Source organism: Dysidea avara, chromosome 12 (genome assembly GCF_963678975.1).
Source record: "Dysidea avara chromosome 12, odDysAvar1.4, whole genome shotgun sequence".
Lineage (NCBI taxonomy): Eukaryota > Metazoa > Porifera > Demospongiae > Dictyoceratida > Dysideidae > Dysidea > Dysidea avara.
The window spans coordinates 7,187,632-7,210,857 of NC_089283.1; the positions used below are offsets into that span (position 1 = coordinate 7,187,632).

General features: G+C 39.3%; 1 protein-coding gene across 1 annotated transcript; it reads left to right on the top strand.

Annotated features, from left to right (window-relative positions):
• The first annotated feature begins 2,571 nt into the window (after positions 1-2,571).
• On the top strand, positions 2,572-4,073 carry LOC136241186 (rhodopsin, GQ-coupled-like). The gene has a single exon (XM_066032364.1). The coding sequence runs from the start codon at positions 2,940-2,942 to the stop codon at positions 3,951-3,953; it is 1,014 nt and encodes a 337-aa protein (XP_065888436.1). The 5' UTR covers positions 2,572-2,939; the 3' UTR covers positions 3,954-4,073.
• The last annotated feature ends 19,153 nt before the right edge of the window (positions 4,074-23,226 follow it).

Below are 23,226 nucleotides of genomic sequence, written 5' to 3' on the forward strand. Positions count from 1 at the left end.
ATAATCAATGCATCGATCATGTTGGAATCAGCCCAATAGGTGAATTATCATATAAAATGAACTAAATTTATTGGAAAAGTAGCTACAAGAGATACTTTTTGAAAACTGGAAAAGTCTATAAACAACATCAATGCATGTTCTTTGGACCATATATGTGACTGAATTTGACAAAACCCGGCTTCGACGCACAAAGTTTCGTTAGGAGATATGGCGATTTTAAGTAATCATTGTGTAATAACTTCCCAGTGCCTACAGCTGTGCAAACAAAACTTGCACCTAGTATGCATCTATTTACTAGCTATCACTGAGTGAGTGTATACATTTCTGACATCCAAAATTAGCCCTGTCTTGGGCAGCTTTTCTCGAGCGGGTAATAATATGGGAATTGGTAAAACCGGGAGGGGAGCGGGAGCGGGAGCGGGAGATTGCTTGGTAAAATCAGGAACCGGGAATCGGGAGATCACGTGTCAATCTTTGCTGTCAAACCCCAGGGGCGGATCCAGGAGCTAGCAAGGGGAGGGGCACAGACAGGTTAAGTTGTAAGTGGTTGGGGAGAGCCAGCTAGATCTCTAGTTCAGTGCTGCATTTTTGAGAAGCAAATAATCACCTCTTAGTGGTCTCTCACTGTTTGATTTTAGCCATTTTGGTCTTTTCAGATGGTTGTGAAGTCTTAAAAGCTGTTTAAAAGGTTCTGAACTGATGCCTTAAACAACAGCAACACGATAATTATTTTTAAAGGCACTTAGTACGCACGAAGGGTCTGGATGAGAATTTCACAATTAGTTTGACTTTGGTTTGCAAGTGAATTTGTAAATTAAATGCTAGTAAAATGTTCATATTTTCATGAGTTTCTTGGCTTGACAAAGTTTAGTAGCTATTTAATCAGAAGTACTGACATGTCATATGGCTGCATGGTTCCTCCACACTGGATCCGCCATTGAACCTAGCATACAGTTATGTAGCTACGTATCCATTTAAGAAACGTACAAATGCAATCCCTTATGTGATACTACAGAGCATGCAGTCTGAGCAGAGTCCTTTGTGCTTAATGGTATTAGTGTCTGTGATGTTGAAGAATACAGTGCAGAAACTTCTTGAGAGCTTGTCAATGAGAATGTGGATGTAGGATGGTTGTTTTGTTCATGTCTTTACTTTAATTGTTTGGACAATCATGGCAATATGTTACTCATTTCAAACACTATGTTACTCCCGGTCTCAGGTTGTTCCTACCAGTAGGAATCATAGAAATTGATAACCCTGAACAAGGTTTACACAACATTTTTAATTTGTTAATGTTCTGTACTGATTGTGCACTATCCTGCATGACCACATCAGCTAGACTGTCTGGTCAGTAATCATAAAATAAATATAACCTCTGAGAATTAGGAGCACGCTATAAAGAGTTAAGAGGTGGAACTGTGAAGTTTAAAGCATACAACAGGCAGACATGGATGGCATTCTGGGGATCTGGGGCCATGTCCCCAGAAAATTTTCAGCTCTTAAATACCCTGAGATAAGATTTCAGACAATTTTTTTAATTTGCTAACTAAATCAAATGTGACTGTTTTTTAATTTTTTATTAATGCTTTACAGCACAAGTACTGAAGGTCTGTAGGACACCTGGTCCTACAGCCTGCTCTAAGACTTTAGCTACAGAAGGTGTGTTTGAAAAGCCGTTGGAGAAAGGAGAAAAAATCCATGACTGGATCTAGGTAGCCTCGAACCTGCAGCCATCCAATTTACGCTCAAACGTTTACAGGGTAGTTGACTGCTCTTCCGAAATTCTAACCCCACCCCTCCCCCCCCCCAATTCCCCACATCTGCCCCTAGCCTGAAGAAATGAAATGGTTGAAAAATCACTGAAAAGAAAGAAGATGGGTGTATATACACATGTATGGTTGACATTGTTAATATAGCTTCTTGGCTAAACATTACTATACATTGTATAGCATACTAAGCTACTGTATAGGAGCCATAGGACTGGGAGCATGTATGTGATTGAGTCTGACAAAACCAGTCTTATAGCCCAAAAATACATACTGTATGTTGGCTTAAGATTGTGTATCTCCTTTACTGTATGGAACAGCTAATATTCAGGAAAATCTCCAGGGATTATCATAAGTTGTGAAAATGTTACTTGTTCAGAGAGAACTTCAAAATATTTGATGGGTTATAAGACTGTTTTTGTCAGACCAAATCAGTTTCTGTAAGCTATATAAACTACAGTGTTTAACTAGCTACAACGAATTTGAAATTATTTTATTTATACGTATTTGATTATAGAACATAATTATTAACTTCCCAGTGGTGCATGACACTATAGCTAATTCTTGCACTGGACTTATGGTACTGACTTTACAACAGAATACGTGTGCTGTATATAGTTTACAATGCATACATATACAAAACCATCTGGTTCATAAGTACTCATACATACATGTACATGCATGGTCTATACTGTAGAGGATGTTAAATATTGACAACCTTTAATTCATTAATTCTTTTATCAAGAAGGTTGGCCCTCATAATCACATTTTGCTGGAATGGAAGTTGTTAGTATAAGATTTTTAATTCAACAGTATACCTTATGTACAAAGTTACCGCCAACACAACTGCATGTAGCTAGTATTGTCATTGCATTAATAGTAAATGGGGGTATTCCTTTGAGAAATCACTGGCAATGGTTTAAGATCATACAAGTTACAAATTCATTGACAGCTAGTGGATATAGTCTGGCAGTATACAAATGGTAGGGCATAGGCTTCAGTATAGCTATGAATTTCATATTAATGACTTTACAATGAAATTGAGCAAACCATCACCTTGCTGAGTGTGGATGTTAAGGGCTTCCAACATCACTTATAAAACAGTAATAGGTGTAAACAGTACCACAGTAGTTGCGTGTCTAAGTATTTGAGCTTGTGTACAGCAGGAGTGACATGGATTACTCTGGTTCAGGATTAGATCAGGATCGAGGCTCTGTTCTCCCAGGATATGTTGCCTACCTATCCTTGTTGTTCAAGATGATTGCTACTACTGTCAACCTTCTACTGTCTGGCTGGGTGGTCTACACTATCAAAACCACAAGGAGCTTACACAAGCCTCATAATTTATTTCTTGCTAACTTGCTGGTATCTGGTGTGATGTTTACCGGAGTTGGCAGCCTCATTACTAGCACCATGATGATTTCTTACCAGTTAGGAGTAGAGTCTCCCATCAGCTGTTATCCTTCAAAGATTCAAGTGCTCTTCTTTATCGTCTACCAGATATCATTCGTGATGATAGCAGCTGACAAGGTGGTAGCAATAAGATTTCCTTTCAAGCATAGAAGAATGATGACACCACGTGTTGTAGCTGCTGTTATCTGTGTAGTGTGGTTGCTAGCTGCCATACCTGCCATTTATGTTTTCATCAATGATGTGGATGGTGTTACCGAGGTGCCAGAGTTTGGAATTTGTCTGTTTGAAGGAAATGGCTTCACTGAATTGGTTTTGCTTGTCTTTGCACCACTGTTTCTGGCATCCATTCTTACTATATCTCTCAATGTCTTCTTAGCCATTAAGGCTTACCAGGTGCACAAACAAATCGAGGAGGAGACAAAGTTATCGGGACACAACTCCCAGTCTGAAAACCTTAAAACCTTGAAGAAGAAACAACAGAACATCAGACAGAACAGAAAGCTCATAATGACATTGCTTGTGGTCATTTCTAGTCATGTATTAATTAATCTCTTCTTTACACCTTTATTGATTTTAGGTAGGCTTCTCATCACTTCCCAAGGATATCAAGACTTTCTCAATTACATATTTTTTCCAAACAATCCGCTTGTGACACAATTTTTTGATGTGCTGGTCTATGGGATGTACTTCAAGCAAGTCCGTGAACCAATGATGAGGAATGTGAAGAGATGTTTGAAAATGAACAAATTCAACTCAGTTGCCCCAAAAATGTGAAGGACTAGAATTGTATGTACACTTTATGTAGTGTACCTTGTCCAGTTATGCATAAATATGTACCATATTTTACTGCTGCTTTAAAATGATCTCTTAATGTAAACAAATTATTTGTTAGTATTGTTTGGTATTCACAACTCCAATGTTTGAACGAGTGGCAGTTCCTGCATGATAGTTTAGTTCTGCATAATCAGGGTCACTGTAACTTGATACAACCTACAAAAATATATTGCAGTAAACGCTATCTATGCATGGATATTGTTATATAATACCTCTACTCTTGGTGTTTTATCTTCCTTATCGTTTAAACGTCTCAAAAAGGCTATTTGATTACTCCTTTTCGTCTGAAGTACTGCAATCTTTCCAATGTCAAGATCAGTAACTTCCTAAAGGAATGATAAATTTTAACAGAGGCTACATATTATATGAATGAAGATATAATTACCTACCTTGTCAATGCTTGGTTGCAAAACATAATTGTACAGGAGAATATCTTGACAGACAACATTTAACTCAGATAAGAATCGGTCCCAACAAAATTCTTCATTTAAAAACTTGACTCTTCTTTCACATCTCCTTATTTTAGCACTACTGCTGGCCTTTTCCTTTAATTCTAGCAGAAACTGAGTTAGTGGATGATTTGGTACACAGGCCTCTTGAGGTGGACTTGAATCTGTCTGATGTACAAGGGTTGTTGGACCTAATAAAATTTGCATGTACAAAATTTGCACGTGATTACAAGTGAGATATTTAGGAGAAGTCGCACGTGATCTCCCGATTCCCGGTTCCTGATTTTACCATGCAATCTCCCGCTCCCGCTCCCGCTCCCCTCCCGGTTTTACCAATGCCGAATAATATCACAGGTCGTAGTAATAGGGTGGTAGTAATAGAGTGGGAGGGTGGGAGGCGGTGACTGGGCTTAATATAGGGGTATAAAATGAAGCAAGAAGACGATTGGAATCCAGAGGCCAAGTTTGGGCTCTCCATGGCCCTCCATGGCCCTGAAATCACTCCAAATTGACTGAGAACACTATTGGCGAGTTCTCTGTGAAGTCCCAGCTCACTACCTCGCTCACTACACACCATTATCACAAAGCCATGGCCATTCAATGGCACCAATCTTCCACTCGTCAGTGGCTTTGACAGGGTCGGAAGAAAGCTGCCACAGAAACCAGACATGCCAGTCCTGAAGGAAGTACAGTGTGGAATATGATAGTGTATTAGGCCAGCAATCCATTTCTGGTAAAAACTTAAGTTTGACTTTGTGTGTGTGGAAGCCTTGTTATGTGAAATCCGGTCATATATATATATATATATATATATATATATATGCCTTGCAATTGTGCTTGTATTATCATTATTGCTGTTTTATCAAGAGACATGCAAAAGCCCGAATTCTATGATGTGGTGAAGTTTTATTATTTAGTTATAATTTGAAGAAATCGTTGTTGTGGTTAACCAATATTGATTACTGATGACTTTAATAGACAAAAAGGGACTATACTTTCTTTAAAAATTTTCTATGAAAATTCTTGGAACTTACATTACCTAAACATGTTATATAGCTAGCATCAACATCACTTGTAATAATTTTACCAGAAGTTAGACATATTTCAGTAGTAAAATGTATGAATGATTTCTACTCTTCAGGTCCACAAAATAATTGTCTTTTTTGTTTTCTTAAGCTTTTCCTTCTTTGAATATTTCTATGAATGGAGTGATTAAATAGAACAAACTTAGTGGTAATTCTCAGAAATCAGTATTGTTTAATTATGATGATGTCATGCTTGTAATACCCTTTAGGATTCTTGGAATAATTACATTAAGTGCATGCATGCATGTGCTTGTTGCAAGAACACCATGCAAGAACTTGAATTATGGAACAGCAACTCTGTATTGGTAATTGTAAAGCAAATAATAAATAAAATAAATTTATGTATGCATGTAGTCATAAATTCACTCGCGTGTGAACCTGCGTACTCGCGATCGAAGGTTGGCGATGGCAGCTCACATTGAGTGCAAGACGAAGCGCTGTCAGCATTTTCAATGCAGGATATTCCGTGGTAAATATAGAACAACGACTGAAGGATGAAAAGATTAAAACCACGAAGAGGAGCCGGTATCATCTGATTAAGAAATTCAAAGAAAAGGGAGTGTACTGAGCTACACTGATTTGCAACGAAGAGCGCGTGATAAGAAGTTTACTCCCGCAGAAATGTTAACTATGATTAATAATGAATTAGAAGAGAATGACGAAGCTACGGCAAGGTATAGAGCGGTTGCACAAATAATTACATTAGACGCGCTTTAAAAAACGTGGCAAGAATACATCGCCACAATGCATGAAAATTGCGTATTCGATTCTACTGCCACAACGCAAGTACGGATAGCTTAGATACTACAGTGTTACATTCACCCATTATAAGGTATTAATATACTAGAAGGATGAGAGCGTAACTGCTCTGGTTTCTGACATTACGATAAAATTCCGCTTTTTGCTAGTACGCTCACGAAGCCAGATGCCTATTCACATTTACCAATGTGTTAAAAGAGTTTATCTGAAGCAATTATGAAGAAAGAAAGCAGTTTAGTCTCACCATTCCAACTTACGGGTGGCCCTGGTTCGAAAATTCGTGGGCGAATATACACTATTTTCGCCATGTAGTCACAAAGCAGACCGGCTTTGCTCTCACTACTCTAGTATGTTAGTACCTGGTAACAGATGATTATCAACACCGACGTAGTTTGGCTGTTAGGCACTCTGCAATAACAGGAAAATGAAACACGCAATTTTCCCAGCACCTGGCTGTACAAATGCCACACGTTTCAGTTGAACGCCGCACCTGTGATGTCACATGCAACCGCTCTATTTGAGAGCACTAGATTAGGCCACTCCAAATAAATTCTCTGTTTTCCGCCCACCGCCCGCATCTAGTAACTGCAGAGGCGTACGGAGGGGGTTTCCAGGGTTTTCAGGAAACCCCTTTGGATTTTACACAGTACTTGAAACATTAAGAAATTGATACTTTAGGTTTCCAGAATCTGGAATCTGTCATGGAACAGGACACAGTTTAAACTTTTATCTTAGTTAAATAATAGTTTCTAACATGATAGCAACACTTATAGCATTGTTCTGAATTGTGATTTTGGTGAAAAGATCGAGATACTCTAATAGAGCAGTCAGGCAATACTACTCTGATATAACAGTCACTTAGCTGTAGTGAAAACCCCTTTTCAAAATTCCTACGTACGCCCCTGAACTGTGCAGTGTCAGCTCTAAATATTCCATTATTCCGTATTCTTCCATTATTGTTGCATACTGACAGGGTCACTTGAAACCATGTCAGTTCACGTGTCAGCAGTGCTATCAAGTCGGCACAAACTTCACGTTTCTGCCATTTTTACAACTTAAAAAGGAAGGAACAAGCTTAAACATGCATTTATGCAGATTTTTATGGTTGTGCCAGGCAAATAATGGTTTGAAAAGCTGCCAATCTTATAATGAATAATGGAAATGGACCGCCCGCTCGCATGCAAATATGCTTGAGTCCAGGACGGGAAACAGATAATTAACTTACAAACTGGATGATTTATTCAGCTGCTGCATGGAATGGCTAAAACTTAGTCTTAGACAATGATACATGGCATTTAATTGCAGAAAAGTACTAAGAATACTTCATTAATCTATCAGAAATGTCTTTTAAAGTATTTTAGATGGTAAGAATGGAATTATTGGTAAACAAAGTGATTTGTTACCATTTGTCACCCTTAATCACTCACAGAACTCAATACATCACCATAAAAGTTAGTTTGTAATGTATAGGACAGAAAATTGGCCATATCTCGATCAGGAATGCTTAAAGATATTAAACTGAAATTTTAACACAAGATAGATGAGCACCCAGCACCTCATTTAAGCTACAAAACAAAAAATTGACCAATGTGCCAAAAAGGTAGGTTTTCCAAGATCAGTTCACATTTATAGTCATTTGCCCGTCAGTGTAATACTGGTAAGCTTGTGACAGAGATTAAAAAATAAAATAACCACTACAGTGATGGAGGACAAATGCCTCCCCTTGCCCCTCCTTGGCTACGCCTCTGTTCAGCAATGGTAAGTTGCTAGCTTCAATTTGAGAAAACATGGTTTAGTCCATGCATCATTCCGTTCCGTAGAATAGACCCCATGCACCTTTGTGTGGATTGAATATGTGAAAGATCGAGATACTCTAATAGAACAGTCATCGTAATATACTCTAATAGAGCATTCAATACAGATTATAGCCACTGTTCTCATTACACTGCTTGATCCTTGATCAATGTTAATTGTCTTTACATTACTTTTCAAAAGTTCAATAAGTCAACTGCATGTCATTACATTGAGCTAATTAATCATGCATATCATGCATTAGCAGTTACAATCATAAAAATTTAATAGCCTGCTCCACATGCCATTTCAAAGCATACATTTCCAAAATTTCCCTTGAGCAGGGGCGGTTCTAGGATTTATAAAAGGGGGGGGGCTAACTCAAGGTACTATAATCTCTTGGGTAGAGGAACTAGGGGGGTCTAGGGGCATGCCCCCCCCCCAGGAAATTTTTGAAAAATAGATGCTAAAATACTGCAATTTGGAAACATTTCCACATAAAATTCATAATATTTTCTGCCTGTAGATATTATATATACTGCCTTTAGATTATAGGCATGGCTCTCTGAAGCATTTTGTTAATGGAAAAGTTTGGGTAGGTACAGACAACCAAATACATGATGCACCCTCTCACAATTGCACATCACTGAATAGGTGCATGTTAGAATAATAATGCTGATAGTGGAAAATTTTGAAATTTGAACAATACAAGATTGAATCTGAGAGCCTTTTCAATGGAAATTGTGTGCCTAATTTAAGTATTGCCATACATATTATCTACACAAGTAGATGAATGAAGCCCTTTAAACAGACCAATGCACTTCAGTGTATGTATAGGTGCAGGCAGATTTGGAAAAATGCCATAACAGAACTAACTATATGCTTCCAGTGAATGTTCTATTAGAGTAGTTAGCTGACTGCTCTATTAGAGTATCTCGATCTTGTACACCTCCAATGCTGATCTGGGTCCTTGTTGCATAAACTTTAGCATAAATCCACTGATTATACCTTGGAAAGATGTTTATAAGGTGGTTTTATGAGTATTTGTGTTATTAGTGATCATATAATTATATGCTAAGACAAAATTTCATTATAATACTCAGTATATTGATCAAGTAAAGCCTAAAAGTGAAGGGGGGGGGGCTTCAGCCCCCAAAACCCCCCCCCCCCCACCCCCCCTGGATCCGCCCCTGGTTGAGGGAGCATTCCCCCAGACTCCCTAGCTTGACAAGCTTAGCACATGCAGTTGAGTATCACATGAAAGAGATGGTTATCTCTGATTTAAACATCACTCCTGATCAGATCAATGCACATGACTGACCTTCATTGCAGTCCATGGATGGCCTGACCATTCAAAATAGTTGTGTTGCATGCAATTAAACTAGTCTAATAAAGCATTAACTATATATGCTGGAGCATCAAGACACACCCAAGAAGCCGGCACGCCACACCATGTCCGTGGGTATATTGACAGGAAGAAAGAGAACGTACTTTTTACACCTTTGTATCTCGGTGATACCTTAACCGATTGGAACCAAATTTGCTACAGAGTTGCCCGCCAAGTAGGGGAGTCCACATTCCAAATTTAAAGGAAATCGTTCAAGCCATTTCCGAGATACGAACAGCCAAAGTTTCGGTTTTATTATTATTATTATTATTGTTTTCGCACACTTGCAAAAATTGCTACAAAACGCAAACGCGTACTCCGATCGCCTTGAAATTTGGTACACAATAAGGGAGTCCAACGGTGAATCTTAGTATCAAAGTTGGTGTAAATCGGATGAACGGTTAAGGATTTATGACCAATTATTCGCGTAAAACAAGATCGATTTGTTGTCACGCCTACAGGGTAACCCGCTTCATGGAATGAGTTGAAATTCGTTTTGTGGATAGATCAACCATTGCAGGAGTGCCTTTTGGTGGTTTGAAAGCAATCGAAATAAAGATCATGGAGATATGGCACGAAACCGAAGGTGTGTAACAATTGCGCGATCGAGATTCGTGAATAAAAATACCAAAAATTTTCACGCCTACCAAGCAAACCGCTTAGAGCAGTGAGCTGAAAAGGTATGTAGCTGGAATAGTCATCGTAGAAAATCCTCAGAACAATCGGTTACAAACCACTGACTTATGATTCCAAAGCCAACTCCGTGTGGCAAATGCGAGATCGAGATATTCTAATAGAACAGTCACCCTAATAGAGCATTCAGCTACTTCATGACTTACTCCATTATAGATTTCTATTACATTGCAAGTTATGCTGTAGGGAGTTCAGCAGGGTGGGGACTATTCTACGGAACGGAACGGAACGGATCGGAATGATAGACTAAACCACGGAACGGAACGCTTTCTCAAACTGAAGCTTGCAACTTACCATTGCTGAAACTTCCCTTATAAGTTAGCAGTGGCATCTCCAGTGGGTGGTTAAACATAAGATAAAAAGAATTAACGGATCGATTGTGGGTTTTTGTTGGTTGTCATTAGTAACGAAGTATTATTGTGGGATGAGCTGTATCAGTGATGTTCATCCATACGGAAGGGAACTTTATGTGAGCTGTTTTTCTTATTTAGACTTTAGAAAACAGTCTGGGTCGGTCTTTCAAGTCATAAATCAGTGTATAAATAAAGCAAGCAGGAAGATACTGGTAACAGGAAAGAGCCAGCTGAATTAAAACTTGAAGAATTTTGTGCAGTGTGTGAGGAGCAAATATTTTGACAGACCGCAAGGAGGGTATATTCTGCAAACATCACTGAAGTGTATGCATGGAGTTATTTATATATTAACAGCTGGTGCAGTGGACTAATGCCGTATTCAATAGTGAGCTGATTTTATCTGTTGCACAATTCAAGGATGTGTCTGACTGCTAGCCTTGAATCAGGCTAAATGTCAAAACTCCAATATCAGCCAAATCTCTATTATAAGCCGCATGTGAAACCATGCCTGTAGCCACCAGGCAAACGTGATTTGGACCAGGATGTGTGTGTAATTTCAATGTATCTAGTCAGACCTAAAATGGAACACTTACATTAATTACATACCACCTAAGAATCCTAGGATTTCTTAAGTGTAACATTTCACATGCTTCACTTCAAACAAAACAGGTTAAATTTGTTCGTCTATTTTCAAGTGATTCCCAGTCCAGCTGGTCCATGAAATTACAATGGGATCACATGTATTTGTTACAGTGCGGGCTGTCCTGTGTTGGATCTACTCTATAGTTGAGATTTCAAGGTAGACTCACTGCCAATATACTGACACTAGTACTGTTGTAGCATGTTTAAGTGGAGGACAAATGAAATAGTAATGCTAGATTATTTATGTATACAAATTTTTCATAATGAAATTGATATCCCATTTTGATTTGTACTTCTACTTTGCAACATATTCAAGAACAAGAAGCTACCACACTTAATCTCCAACCACTGTCATTAATTAACCAAGATCTCACTAGTCTGTAATTCACCTTACTGTAGTGATTTTATTGATTCATCTGTATGTTTTCTTCATTTTCCTTTGAAGTTGTACCAAGAGTTCATAATAAGGTGGAGAGAGTCTAACTTGAATGCATTCACCAAACACCCTGCTTAAAGTAACACCTCGGCCTTATTTCAGAACAAAGGCTTTACCTTCTTCAGCAACTCTAATCAACAGTTTTCTATCCCCCAGTAAAGGTGTTGATTTGATGAAAGGTGAACTTTACACAGGGTGTTTGTACAGGCCATACTGAGAGTTAGACACTCTCCCCCATACAAATCAGTATTACGAACTCTTGGTTGTACAGTATAGGTAAACAAAGATAAGTTTCTCTCCCATCTTATTCTAGGATTTCTATTGACAAGGAAAATTCAATTATTTGTATACAGGCTCAAAATTGAGAAAATATAAAGAAAGTGAATTAATATTATCAAGAGTTAATAATAGTAGGGAGGGAGAGTGTCTAACGCTCAATAGGCCTGTATAAAATGAGCGCGTAAGACAATCTGGCTTCTTGGCCAGACATGTTGATTGCATGAAGGGAGATGTGAAATGAGGCACGCCGCAGAAGGACGTTATCGATACTACTAGCTGTTCACGAATCAGTCTCGTGAGCAACGTGCGAGGTAGCGTGTGCAATCAAACATGTCGATTTGTGATGAACAGCCCTCGGTACTGGCCGAAATTGAAGCAGAAACAGTTCAGCCTAGCAAGAAGAAGCGTCAGAGAAGATCAATGAGGAAAAGCGGAGATGAAGCACGCTCGGAAGCACAGGTAGAATTGCATCACGAATCTACCGTTCAGCCACGTCCCGAGGTAACGCCCAAGAAGAGGCGTCAGTCAAGGAGTGATGAGCCGGAAGTAACCAAGAAGTGTCAAACGAAAGCAATGGCAAGGAAAAGAAGCGGCGCCGATGAAACACAGCCTGGAGAATCCCAACCTAAGAAAAAGCGCCAGATGAAAGTTATGAACGATTTCTCTCTGGTTCTCCCATCACTCACTGGAGTAGCCACCTTCGCATCACTGCTTTCTCACCAACTATCGATTTTGCAAGGCCATACAAAATGTGACATAACGTGTTTATTGCGGTCATCAACACTATAGGAAATTACAAAGGTATACGATAATAAGCGGGGTGCTCTACGCGCTCATTTTATACAGGCCTATTGAGTGTTAGACACTCTCCCTCCCTACTATTATTAACTCTTGATATTATACAGTCAGTTTGCTTTTGGATATTTAATGTCTCCAACCACAACAAAAATTCAATGAATCCATGCATCTCATCACTGGTCGTCTGAACATTCTGAAAGTGATACCTCACTCAATCAACCATATATTCTGTTTATTAGACTGAATAAAGTCATGATTACCTAAACAATCAATTAATGTTTTATAATTATCCTATTCCATTTTCCTGGAGGTTCCACTGATAAAATGCAATTTCAGCAATGATAGAAGCTAGCCAAGCTGCAAGTTGATTCAGAAAGCATTCCATTCTGTAAAATAGACCCCATCCAGAATTCAACTCAGTACTCAGGCTGAGATATCTGACAATAGTCCACTACTCTGTTAATGAATCATTGATGTTCACACAATATAGCCTCCTTGAGGTATCTGAATGTTTGCTCCTCACACACTGCACAAAATTCCTTTAGATTCTGCTTAGACTGAGTTGATTCAGCTTGTCACCATACTTGTTTCCTTTGTAGTGTAGCTATACACATACTGATTTATGCCGATTAGAAAGGCTGGGCCTCAGACTGTACATTCTAAAGTCAAGTAAGTAAAAATAACTCACATACTAGTAAAAACAAGTCATGCATTAAGTTCCCTACCTGATATATCCGAAGATGAAATCACTGAGTCAGCTATTCCCACAATTAGTACTACGTTACTAATGACAACCAACAAGAACCCACAATCGATCCTTAAATTCGTTTTATCTTTCTTGGGGTACGTTTAATTACCTGCTGGAAGTGCCACTGATAACTTGTACAGCAATGGTAAGCTGCAAGCTTCAATCTGAGAAAGCATTCCGTTCCGCAGTTTAGTCCATCATTCCGTTCCGTTCCGTTCCGTTCCGTTCTGTAGAATAGTCCCCACTGTTCAGCAGCAACCAGTTAATATTGTAGACAGTCCAGCTACGAGCAAGTCATCCTGTAGAGAGTTCAGTTACAAATATATCGCTGTATAATTAATAAACCGAGGAACTGTTTTATGGAACAACCTTAAGTCCACTGTTACTGGGGCTGCCACTTTGTCGTCATTTCGTAATTATTATCTTAATTCTTAATTCCTGTGTAATTTTGTCTATGTATCCTTAGTTGTGTATGTATGTTTGTTTGTTTTTTTTTGTATATTATTAGTTATTGTATGTGTCTATTGTATGTTTGTTCAGGGCTCCACTGAAAATCAGTTTTACTGAGTGGACTCCCTGCTTAAAAATTACAATTACAATTACAAAAAAAAAAGTCACACTGAAGAGAGTTCAGCTATCAACAAATCATGCACCCTGTAGAGAGTTCAGCTACAAACAACTCGTTCTGTAGAAATTCTGCTACAAACAAGTCTTCATGTACAGAGTTTAACAACCAAAATCCACCATGTAAAGAGTTCAGCTTTACTAACAAGTTACTCCGTAGAGAGATCAGCTAGAAACAAGAGAGAGCTCAGCTAGAAAACGTCACCTTGTAGAGAATTCAGCTACAAACAAATCACACTGTAGAGAGATCAGATAGAAGAAGCCACCTTGTAGAGGGTTCAGCTGTGAAGTGATCACCCTATAGAGAGTTCAGCTAGAAAAAAATTACCTTGTAGAGAGTTCAGCTACAAAGAAACCATCCTGTAGAGAGATCAGTTACAAAGAAACCACCCTGTAGAGAGTTCAGCTACAAACAAATCACCCTACAGAGAGTTTGGCTACAAAAAATCACCCTGTAGAGTATTCAGCTACAAAATAAATCACCTCGTACTAGACACAAGCCACCCAGTAGAGAGATCAGCTAGAAGAAGTTGCATTGTAGAGAGTTCAGCTAGAAGAAATCACCTTGCAGAGAGTTCAGCTACAAAGAAACCATCCTATAGAGAGTTCAGCTACAAACAAGTTGCCCTGTAGAAAGATCAGCTAGAAGAAGTTACCCTGTAGAGAGTTCAGCTACAAAGAAACCATCATGTAGAGTTCAGTTGCAAACAAATCGCCCTGTAGAGAATTCAGCTACAAACAAATCACCCTGTAGAGAGATTAGCTATAAACAAGTCACCCTGTAGAGATATCAGCTAGATACAAGTTACCCTTATGGATCAGCTAAAAACTAATCGCCCTGTAGAAATATGCGTTGGAAACAAATCACCATGTAAAGAGTTCAGCTAGAAACGAGTCGCTCTGAAAAGAGTTCAGTTACAAACAATAGGAATTTCAGCTACAGTTCGGTTATGTATAAGAAGTCACCTTATTACCTACAGTATGTGATTATCCTTCATTGTTAAATATACAAATATTTTTAATCAGACAAAAAGCTGTACACAAAATTTCTTCCTTTGTTCCTCAATTCCTGCAGAAAAAAAATGAAAAAACAAGTTCGAAGGAAGCACCAAAGCCAGTTAATGGCCGGCTTTGTGGCTTGCAATACAAAAAGAAGTGATATCTAAACCAAAACAGCCAAGCTGTAAAAAAAGAGTGTGGCCCTCAAAAAGGCCAGGATGAAAAAAGATGTGAAATGCAAGGTGGCAGCCAATAAATGGCTATGATGGTAGGTTAATGGCAAAAAATTTAATTACGACAATTCGGGTGAATTTGCGTTGCCTGCTCCACTAGGATTCAGCACCAAATTCACCTGAATTGTTGTAATTAAAAAAATTTTTGACATTAACCTACCATCACAGCCATTTCTTGGCCGCCACCTTGGATTTCACATCTTTTTTCATCCTGGCCTTTTTCGGGGCCGCACTCTTTTTTTTACAGCTTGGCTTTTTTGGTTTAGTTTACTTATAACATGTAGAAAAATGCTCAGAGTCTTCTGAAACAGTTTCCTCCATCCAACCAGATAGTCAACCTGCAAATGCTGTACCACCCGTACTTGAAAGTATCTGTGAATCAGTTGAGCCAGAAGCAGACCCTCTCAATTTGGTCAATGTATAAACTTTGCCGCAGTAAAATTTTTTTCTTGGCTATGCCACTGCGCATGCTCTCGGGCTAAAGCAACGTCAAACAGTGAAAAAATCAAGCCCGTTCTCTTAGCCCATTATCAAGTCAGTTACGCTTGTCTGAAGGCATCAGTTAGTCAGTCACTAGAAAATTTCATTGGATAAATTTTTTTTTAAATTCTGTAGCAACTTGTTGAAAGCGTTTTGGGTCAATCTGAAAGCTTGTTTGGACTTAGTTTTACATAACCAATTGTGATAGACGCTACACGAAACACTTCGAATACAACAATTGTGTCACGTGTTACATATGCGCATGCGTATATTCTAATATGTTACATCTCCCTTGTTGTTTGAGTGTGCACTCATACGGTTACAACAAATTGTGCATTATGGTGTTTGCATATTAGAGTTCAATAATCTGTGTCGGTGTATCTTGATGGCTTCCGAATTGTTCTCTGTGATCTGCGAAGTTGTAAATGGGGTGATGGGTTACTGTCTTGTTCTGCTGGTATTTCCATCTCAGCAGTGTCATTGTAATCAGCAATACTGTCCTCATCCAGCCAGTTATCATAGCTCTGATTAGCTGTGTAGTGGTGAGATGCATCCAGACTGCGCGGTGCTGGTTTTAGATGGCGTCTGTTCCGACGGTACTTTTGTCCACTTGGAGTATTGACTATGTAGGAGCGAGGTCCATCTGCACTAATGGCAATAACTGTTGCTGGTTCCCATTTCCCTTTTGCTCTCATCATGACTGTGTCTCCTACTGTTAATGGTTTGAGAGTGGCTGTGTGGCGGTCATAGTAAATTTTTTGTCGTGTTTTCCTTTGTCTGAGTTCCTTACGAACAGTCTGTGGGTTGATGAGTTTAGGTTGCAGGAGTTTGGCAGTGGTTGGAAGTAGAGTCTTTGTCCTTCGGCCCATGAGCCTCTGTGCTGGTGATCCTAATGTATCGGAGATAGGTGTATTTCGATATTCAAGTAGAGCTAAGTATGGATCTCTTTTGCTTAGAATGGCTTTCTTAATAAGGTTCTTAGTTGTTTGGACAGCTTTCTCTGCCATGCCATTAGACTGTGGGTAGTGTGGACTTGATGTTAGGTGCTGGAATCCATAATCTTGTGCGAACTGCTTGAAAACGGCACTAGAAAATTGTGGACCGTTGTCTGTTATCAATTTGTCTGGGATTCCATGCCTGGAGAACTGTGATTTACAATGTGTAACAATGTGCTTACTGGTGGTTCCATTTTGGAGCAAATTCACTTCAATGAAACCCGAGTAATAATCAACCATAACTAGATACTTTTGGTTGTTGATTTCAAACAGGTCGGCACCAACCTGAGACCATGGCCTGGTTGGAATCTCATGCGATATCATTGGTTCCTTCATATTGTTTCGCTGGTGTGTACTACAGATATGGCAGTTTGCAACAATGTCTTGAATCTGGGCGGCCATCCCAGGCCAGAACATAACATCCCTTGCTCTTCTTTTGCATTTCTCCATCCCTAGATGTGAACTGTGAATATTGTGCAGCATCTCATGCCTCAAATTATTGGGAATTATGACTTTCTCACCTTTGAATATGATGTCATTGCAAATTGATAGTTCATCACGGTAGTTCCAGTAGGGTAAACAGTTTTCTGGCACTTCTTGCTTTGTCTCTGGCCAACCTGTGGCAATCACTGATGCTAGTTGTTGCAAGTGTGGGTCCTTTATGGTTTCCTCTCTTAGTTGGTCTAGCTTTGTTTCGGAGATAGGCAAAGTTTGTAAAATGTTGATGTCAAATTTCTCTTCTATTGATTCTCCACATTCTGGTAGGAAAGCTCGTGATAGTGTGTCAGCTAATACAAGTTGCTTGCCTGGTCGGTAAGTAACGTTGAGTGAATACTTTTGTGTAGTCATTATCATCTTCTGTAGCCTTAATGGGGCTTGGTGGAGAGGTTTTCTTAGGATTGCTTCAAGTGGTTTGTGGTCGCTTTCTACCTCAACATCAGGCATGCCATAGATGTAGTCATGGAATTTTGTGCAGCCAAATACTATAGCGAGCATCTCTTTCTCAATCTGAGCATACCGTTGTTGAGTGTCTGTAAGGGCTCTTGAAGCATACGCTATAGGGTGGTCATTTTGGAGAAGGACAGCACCTAGACCCTTGGAGCTGGCATCAACTGAGAGTTTGACTGGTTGCCTGGGATTGAAGTATGCAAGAACAGGAGCACTGCTGGCTAGGCGTTTTAATGTCGAAAAGCTTTGTAGGTGTTCCGGATGCCACTGCCATTTTGCATCCTTTTCTAGCAGTGCTCTAAGAGGTGCTGCAGTTTGTGAGAGGTTAGGAATGAATTTGGATAAGTATGTGATCATGCCAAGGAAACGTTGTAGGGCCTCTTTGCTTGTTGGAGGTGTCATATCATTAATCGCCTGTGTTTTCTTGGGGTCTGGCTTCAATCCATCTTTAGTCAGGACATGTCCCAGGTAAGTGATTTCTTGTTTCTTGAATTGGCACTTAGCTTTGTTCAATTTCAGGTTTCGTAGGCGAGCTCTGTCGAGGACTTTAATCAGCCCAGCATCATGCTCAGCCTCAGTTGCTCCCCATACAAGAATGTCGTCAACCACAACCTCCACGCCATCAATGTCTTCAAACATTTCTGTCATCACTTTTTGGAATACATCTTGTGCAGATGATAAGCCAAATGGAAGGCGTTTGAACATGTAGCGACCAAATGGGCTGTTGAATGTGCAGAGCTTGGCACTTTCTTGGTCAAGGCTGATTTGCCAATAGCCTGAACTGGCATCCAGAACTGAGAAGTAGGTGGCATTTGGCATCCGCGTAGTTACTTCTTCTATAGTTTGCATGGGGTAGTGCTCCCGCTGAATGGCTTCATTAAGATTACGAGGGTCAATGCAGATACGTAAAGAGCCATTAGGTTTGATTATTGTCACCATGCTGTTCACCCAGCTTGTAGGTTCAGTGACCTTCTCTATTACGTCAAGGCTTTCCATACGTGCAAGCTCTTCTTGGATCTTTGGACGGAGTGTAATGGGCACACGGCGTGGTGGATGGATTACTGGTGTTTTTATTGGGTCAATCCTTATGTGGTAACGCACATCTGTGACACACCCCAGTCCCTCAAACACATCATAGTACTGTTCAAACAAATTAGCACGACTGTTACCAACAGTGTCTATGCGTTGTACAAGGTTCATTTCAATGCATGTAATGAGTCCTAGAATGTTTGGAACGTTATGGTCCATGACTTCAAATTCGACAAGGTAATTCAGGTCTTTGTATTGGCATGGTATTTTAGCCTTGCCACAAGTGTGTAACTTATGGCCACCAAATGCTACTAGGCTAGCCGAGGATGGTTTGAGTGGGTCCTTGCACACTTGGTAATATAGCCACTGAGGTATCACATTGCATTGGGCGCCAGTGTCAATCTTGAAAGTGGTTTTCTGTTGGTTCATTAAGATAGTAACCGACCAGTCCTTTACTCCGTGAGCCTGTCCGAGTGTGCCGATAAACAGATCATCACTGTCAGGTGTCTCTCTTTGGATACTGTAGTTGTGTAGTGGTTGAGTTACCCTTGTGCGGCATACTTTGGCAAAATGGTTTCTTCGGCCACATTTTCGACATTCTGCTCCAAATGCAGGACAGATTTGTTGCTTGGTGTGCCAACCTCCACATCGGTCACAAGATACCTTTTGAACTTGTTTGCTCTGAGACCGTATTCCATGAATGGCAGGTAGACCATTAGTTTGGTCACCGGTGAACAGCTTCATTTGGGATGATGTCGTTTCATTTGCCCTACATATGTCAACTGCCTTCTGCAAAGTTAAATCAGGTTCTCTGAGGAGTCTGCTGCGTGTTTTGTCACAGTGTATGCCACACACTATTCTGTCTCTTATTAAGCTGTCCTTAAGATCTTTAAACTCGCATGTTTGGGCTTTGGTCTTGAGGTCTGTGACATACTGGTCGATTGTTTCTCCGTCATGTTGGTCGCGCGTATTGAACATATGTCTTTCCCACGTGATGTTTCTCCGCGGCACACAATATGCTTCGAATTTCTCCAGTATTTTTGCTGCTTTATTTTTGTCACTTCCATCTTCCCACGAGAACGTATTGTAGACTTCTAGAGCATCGGGTCCGACCACGTGTAGTAGAGTCGCAGCTTGGATTCCTTCGTCTTTCGAGCTGAGGCCACTGGCAAGTGAGAAGAGTTCGAAACGTTGTTTCCACTTCCTCCAAGCATCAGAAACGTTACTGCCATCCAAGTCTAGCGGATCTGGTGGCGTTAGCTTGTCCATTCTGACACCATGTGATAGACGCTACACGAAATACTTCGAATACAACAATTGTGTCACGTGTTACATATGCGCATGCGTATATTCTAATATGTTACACCAATAATGCCTTAAAGTCGTCTGAGAAAATAAAATATATTACCTGTTTTTATCCATAGTTCCACTATATAACACAAATTACAAGTAAAATAGTAAAATTAACTCTACTACTACAATTACAGTACCACTACAACTACTACTACTACTAACTAAGGGTAAAAGGGATTGTCATCATCAGACCCCTGTAGAGCCTAATATCTAAGGATCATCCTTGCATTGTAAGTCCATAAGGCAACAGACAGTTGTTGGAGGAGATTCTTTCATGCCAACTTGGGAGGAACACCACTACGGGGGGGTGGTTCGTTCAGCAATGGTAAAATTGAGGCTGGTTTTTGGGTGATGTTATTTCGTGGGCCACGCCTACTCCTTTGTGGTCCCTACTATACAGTTACTATTGTACTGTATGGCATGTAGGTTGTGTTCATTGGCAAACTATCTAGAGGAGGAGGGGATTAGAATATGGCTGCAAAAACTTCAGAAAATTGACCACACAGTTTTACCGAATCTGTGAGTCATGATTAACCTTGTTTTAACTGGTACATATTATTTTATAAGTTGAGGTCTATTCTGGATCAGTTTGCCTAGTGGTATTGCTTACATCAATGTGTATCACTTGATTCACTTCCCAATGTACAACAAACTTTTAATATACTCTATGATGGTTGATGTATGCATCCTACACCTATATAAACTATGTATATACATGTAACAAACTGTTCATAAGATGTATGTTACCCCCATATAGTAATTGCAGCTTGCGAAAATAGGGCATGTGGGAACATAAAAATTGCCTACTTTTTCAAACTTTGATGTGTCATAACTTTGCATTCCATTGTTGTTGGCCATGAAATTTTCAGTGCTTATTAAACATTTAGTTGGCTTTAAAATACAAGTTATACAGAATGAAAATATTCTATCCCAGTACTGAGATATGAGATATTCTGTGGTGGGATGTAGTTTGTGCCTCATGCCCTATTTTCACAGGCCCAGTCACATTATTATGATGATAACAACACTACTACTTCAGTAGGTTAGCACACCTACCACACAATTGTTATTTTCAGTATTGTACACACAGCAAAAAATAGTGTTCCACTACCTATACGAACTCCATCTTTAGTCAGTATTGGAACAACTGATTCAAAAAATTCCCTATAATGAGAGAAATGCCCTATAAATGACTCCAATGTTATTCAGTATTGGGGCATGTGGACTGATTTTGTCTGAGCACAGTTCCAACACCAAAACAGATGGAATAAACAGAGGCAGTATTTGTATATATGAATTATGCTGTGATACAACTGCAGCAGGAACCCATAATGGACTATGCTCTCTTGAGTATTTATACCTTTGTAAATCATTACTTTTTATTATTACGTGAAATTCGGTCAGACACATTGCAACATGAATATGTATAATTCCAGGCTTCGTAAGGAGAATTGAATTGCATTTGTGTCCATAACCCCCTTTCATAAATCACATCATAATAATACAGCTGTACATGTTTCATGCAAATGAAGAGTGTATAATACAGCTACTATAATATAGGTTGTAATCCAACAATAAGTTACAATATTGAATACTGTGGGAAAGTGCGAGAGTCCACAATCACTTTAGAGATATTGTTATTTGACTACCAGCATATTTCTCGCCAGTGGACACCAGTGGATATATTACATTACAGAACTGATGTGAATTACAGAATAATTGTATGTATGCACTACACAGACGGTTTGGCATGTCTTGTAGCTGAGTCTGACTAATTATGATTGCAACTTCAGAGCACGGCTCAGGCAACAACATAAATTTGTAGCACATACCTGTAATACTACAGCATAAGTTATTTCTGTACAAGATTTTGATGTATTGATGTGCTACAATTTCAATATTTTTACTGCTGCATGGTTTACAGCTAAATGAAACAATACAAGTCGGTATAGTGGCTAGGTATGGTATAGATTTGAAACTATCATCAGTAATTCTCCACACTGGTGGACAGTGGAGACCACCATGTCTTACTTGATTATCCAACCCCCTTGGGACCAAGACATGTTCAGATAATTGATAATCAAAGCCCATTTATAATATAACAGAACCTGTTCAAATACTCTAATAGAACATACATCTTAGACAAAATAATCTAATAGAGCAGTCATTTCTACTGTTTGGATAATAGAGGTTCGGATAATCAAGGGAGCACATAGCATATAGTCTGTGGCTACGATGCTGTAATTTGTTATATAATTATGCCAATCAAGACTTAACAAATGTCCAACTATATACCAGATAACTATACTTAGTTCCATCAGTTCAGTGTAACCACTGTAGGGAGAGGAAGTGTATCAGTGGCAGTAGAAATTTGCAGCAGAGAGTCGGCAGTCCCAAGAAGCTCCAGTTGTGGTAATTCTATTCAATTCAATACTATAACGGGTTTATAATAGCTTTCTGAGTATATAGTCTTCATTAAACGCAAGTCACATTGATCTGTTCCAGTGTTTATTTATGATTGACATCTAGAGTTATCTAAAGTATGCAAGACAGTCACTCAACTATATAGGAGAACATATGTGATCAAATTTTGTATCCACTTGCAGAATGTTTATTACAGATGGTGATTGTTCTATTAGAGTATTTGACTGTTAAAAGAGATGGGGCTGGGTATGATTCCTGTACATACTGCAGTTTTCAGTAATACATTATTTTCACTTCTGTTCCTAACAATCTTTTGCCCATTCCATACGTATATTATTCTAATGTGAAATTACAAGTTCAATGAACAGCAGCTACAAAAACTGTATGAGCAGCATACACACACATAATATGGCATTTAAATTAGTCCCAGCTATATACAGTAAATATAGTATAGCTAACGTACCACTATTATGCAACACTATTGCTACAATAAATACAGACTCAAACCCTACAAATGTGAACTTTGTCACTTGGATGGAACAAAGCAATGCTCATCCACAGTTTGCCTACAAACTGCTCCTTAGTAACATACATAATTTTGGATCCAACAGTAAAGCACACTCTGTCATCATCCATGATAATAGACCCATCAACTTCCTGAGAATCATGCTCAATGTAGCATGATACCCTACTGCTTGACGATGTCGC

Coding starts and splice junctions, on each gene's coding strand:
- LOC136241186 (XM_066032364.1), top strand. CDS start 2,940: ATGGATTACTCTGGTTCAGGATTAGATCAGGATCGAGGCTCTGTTCTC.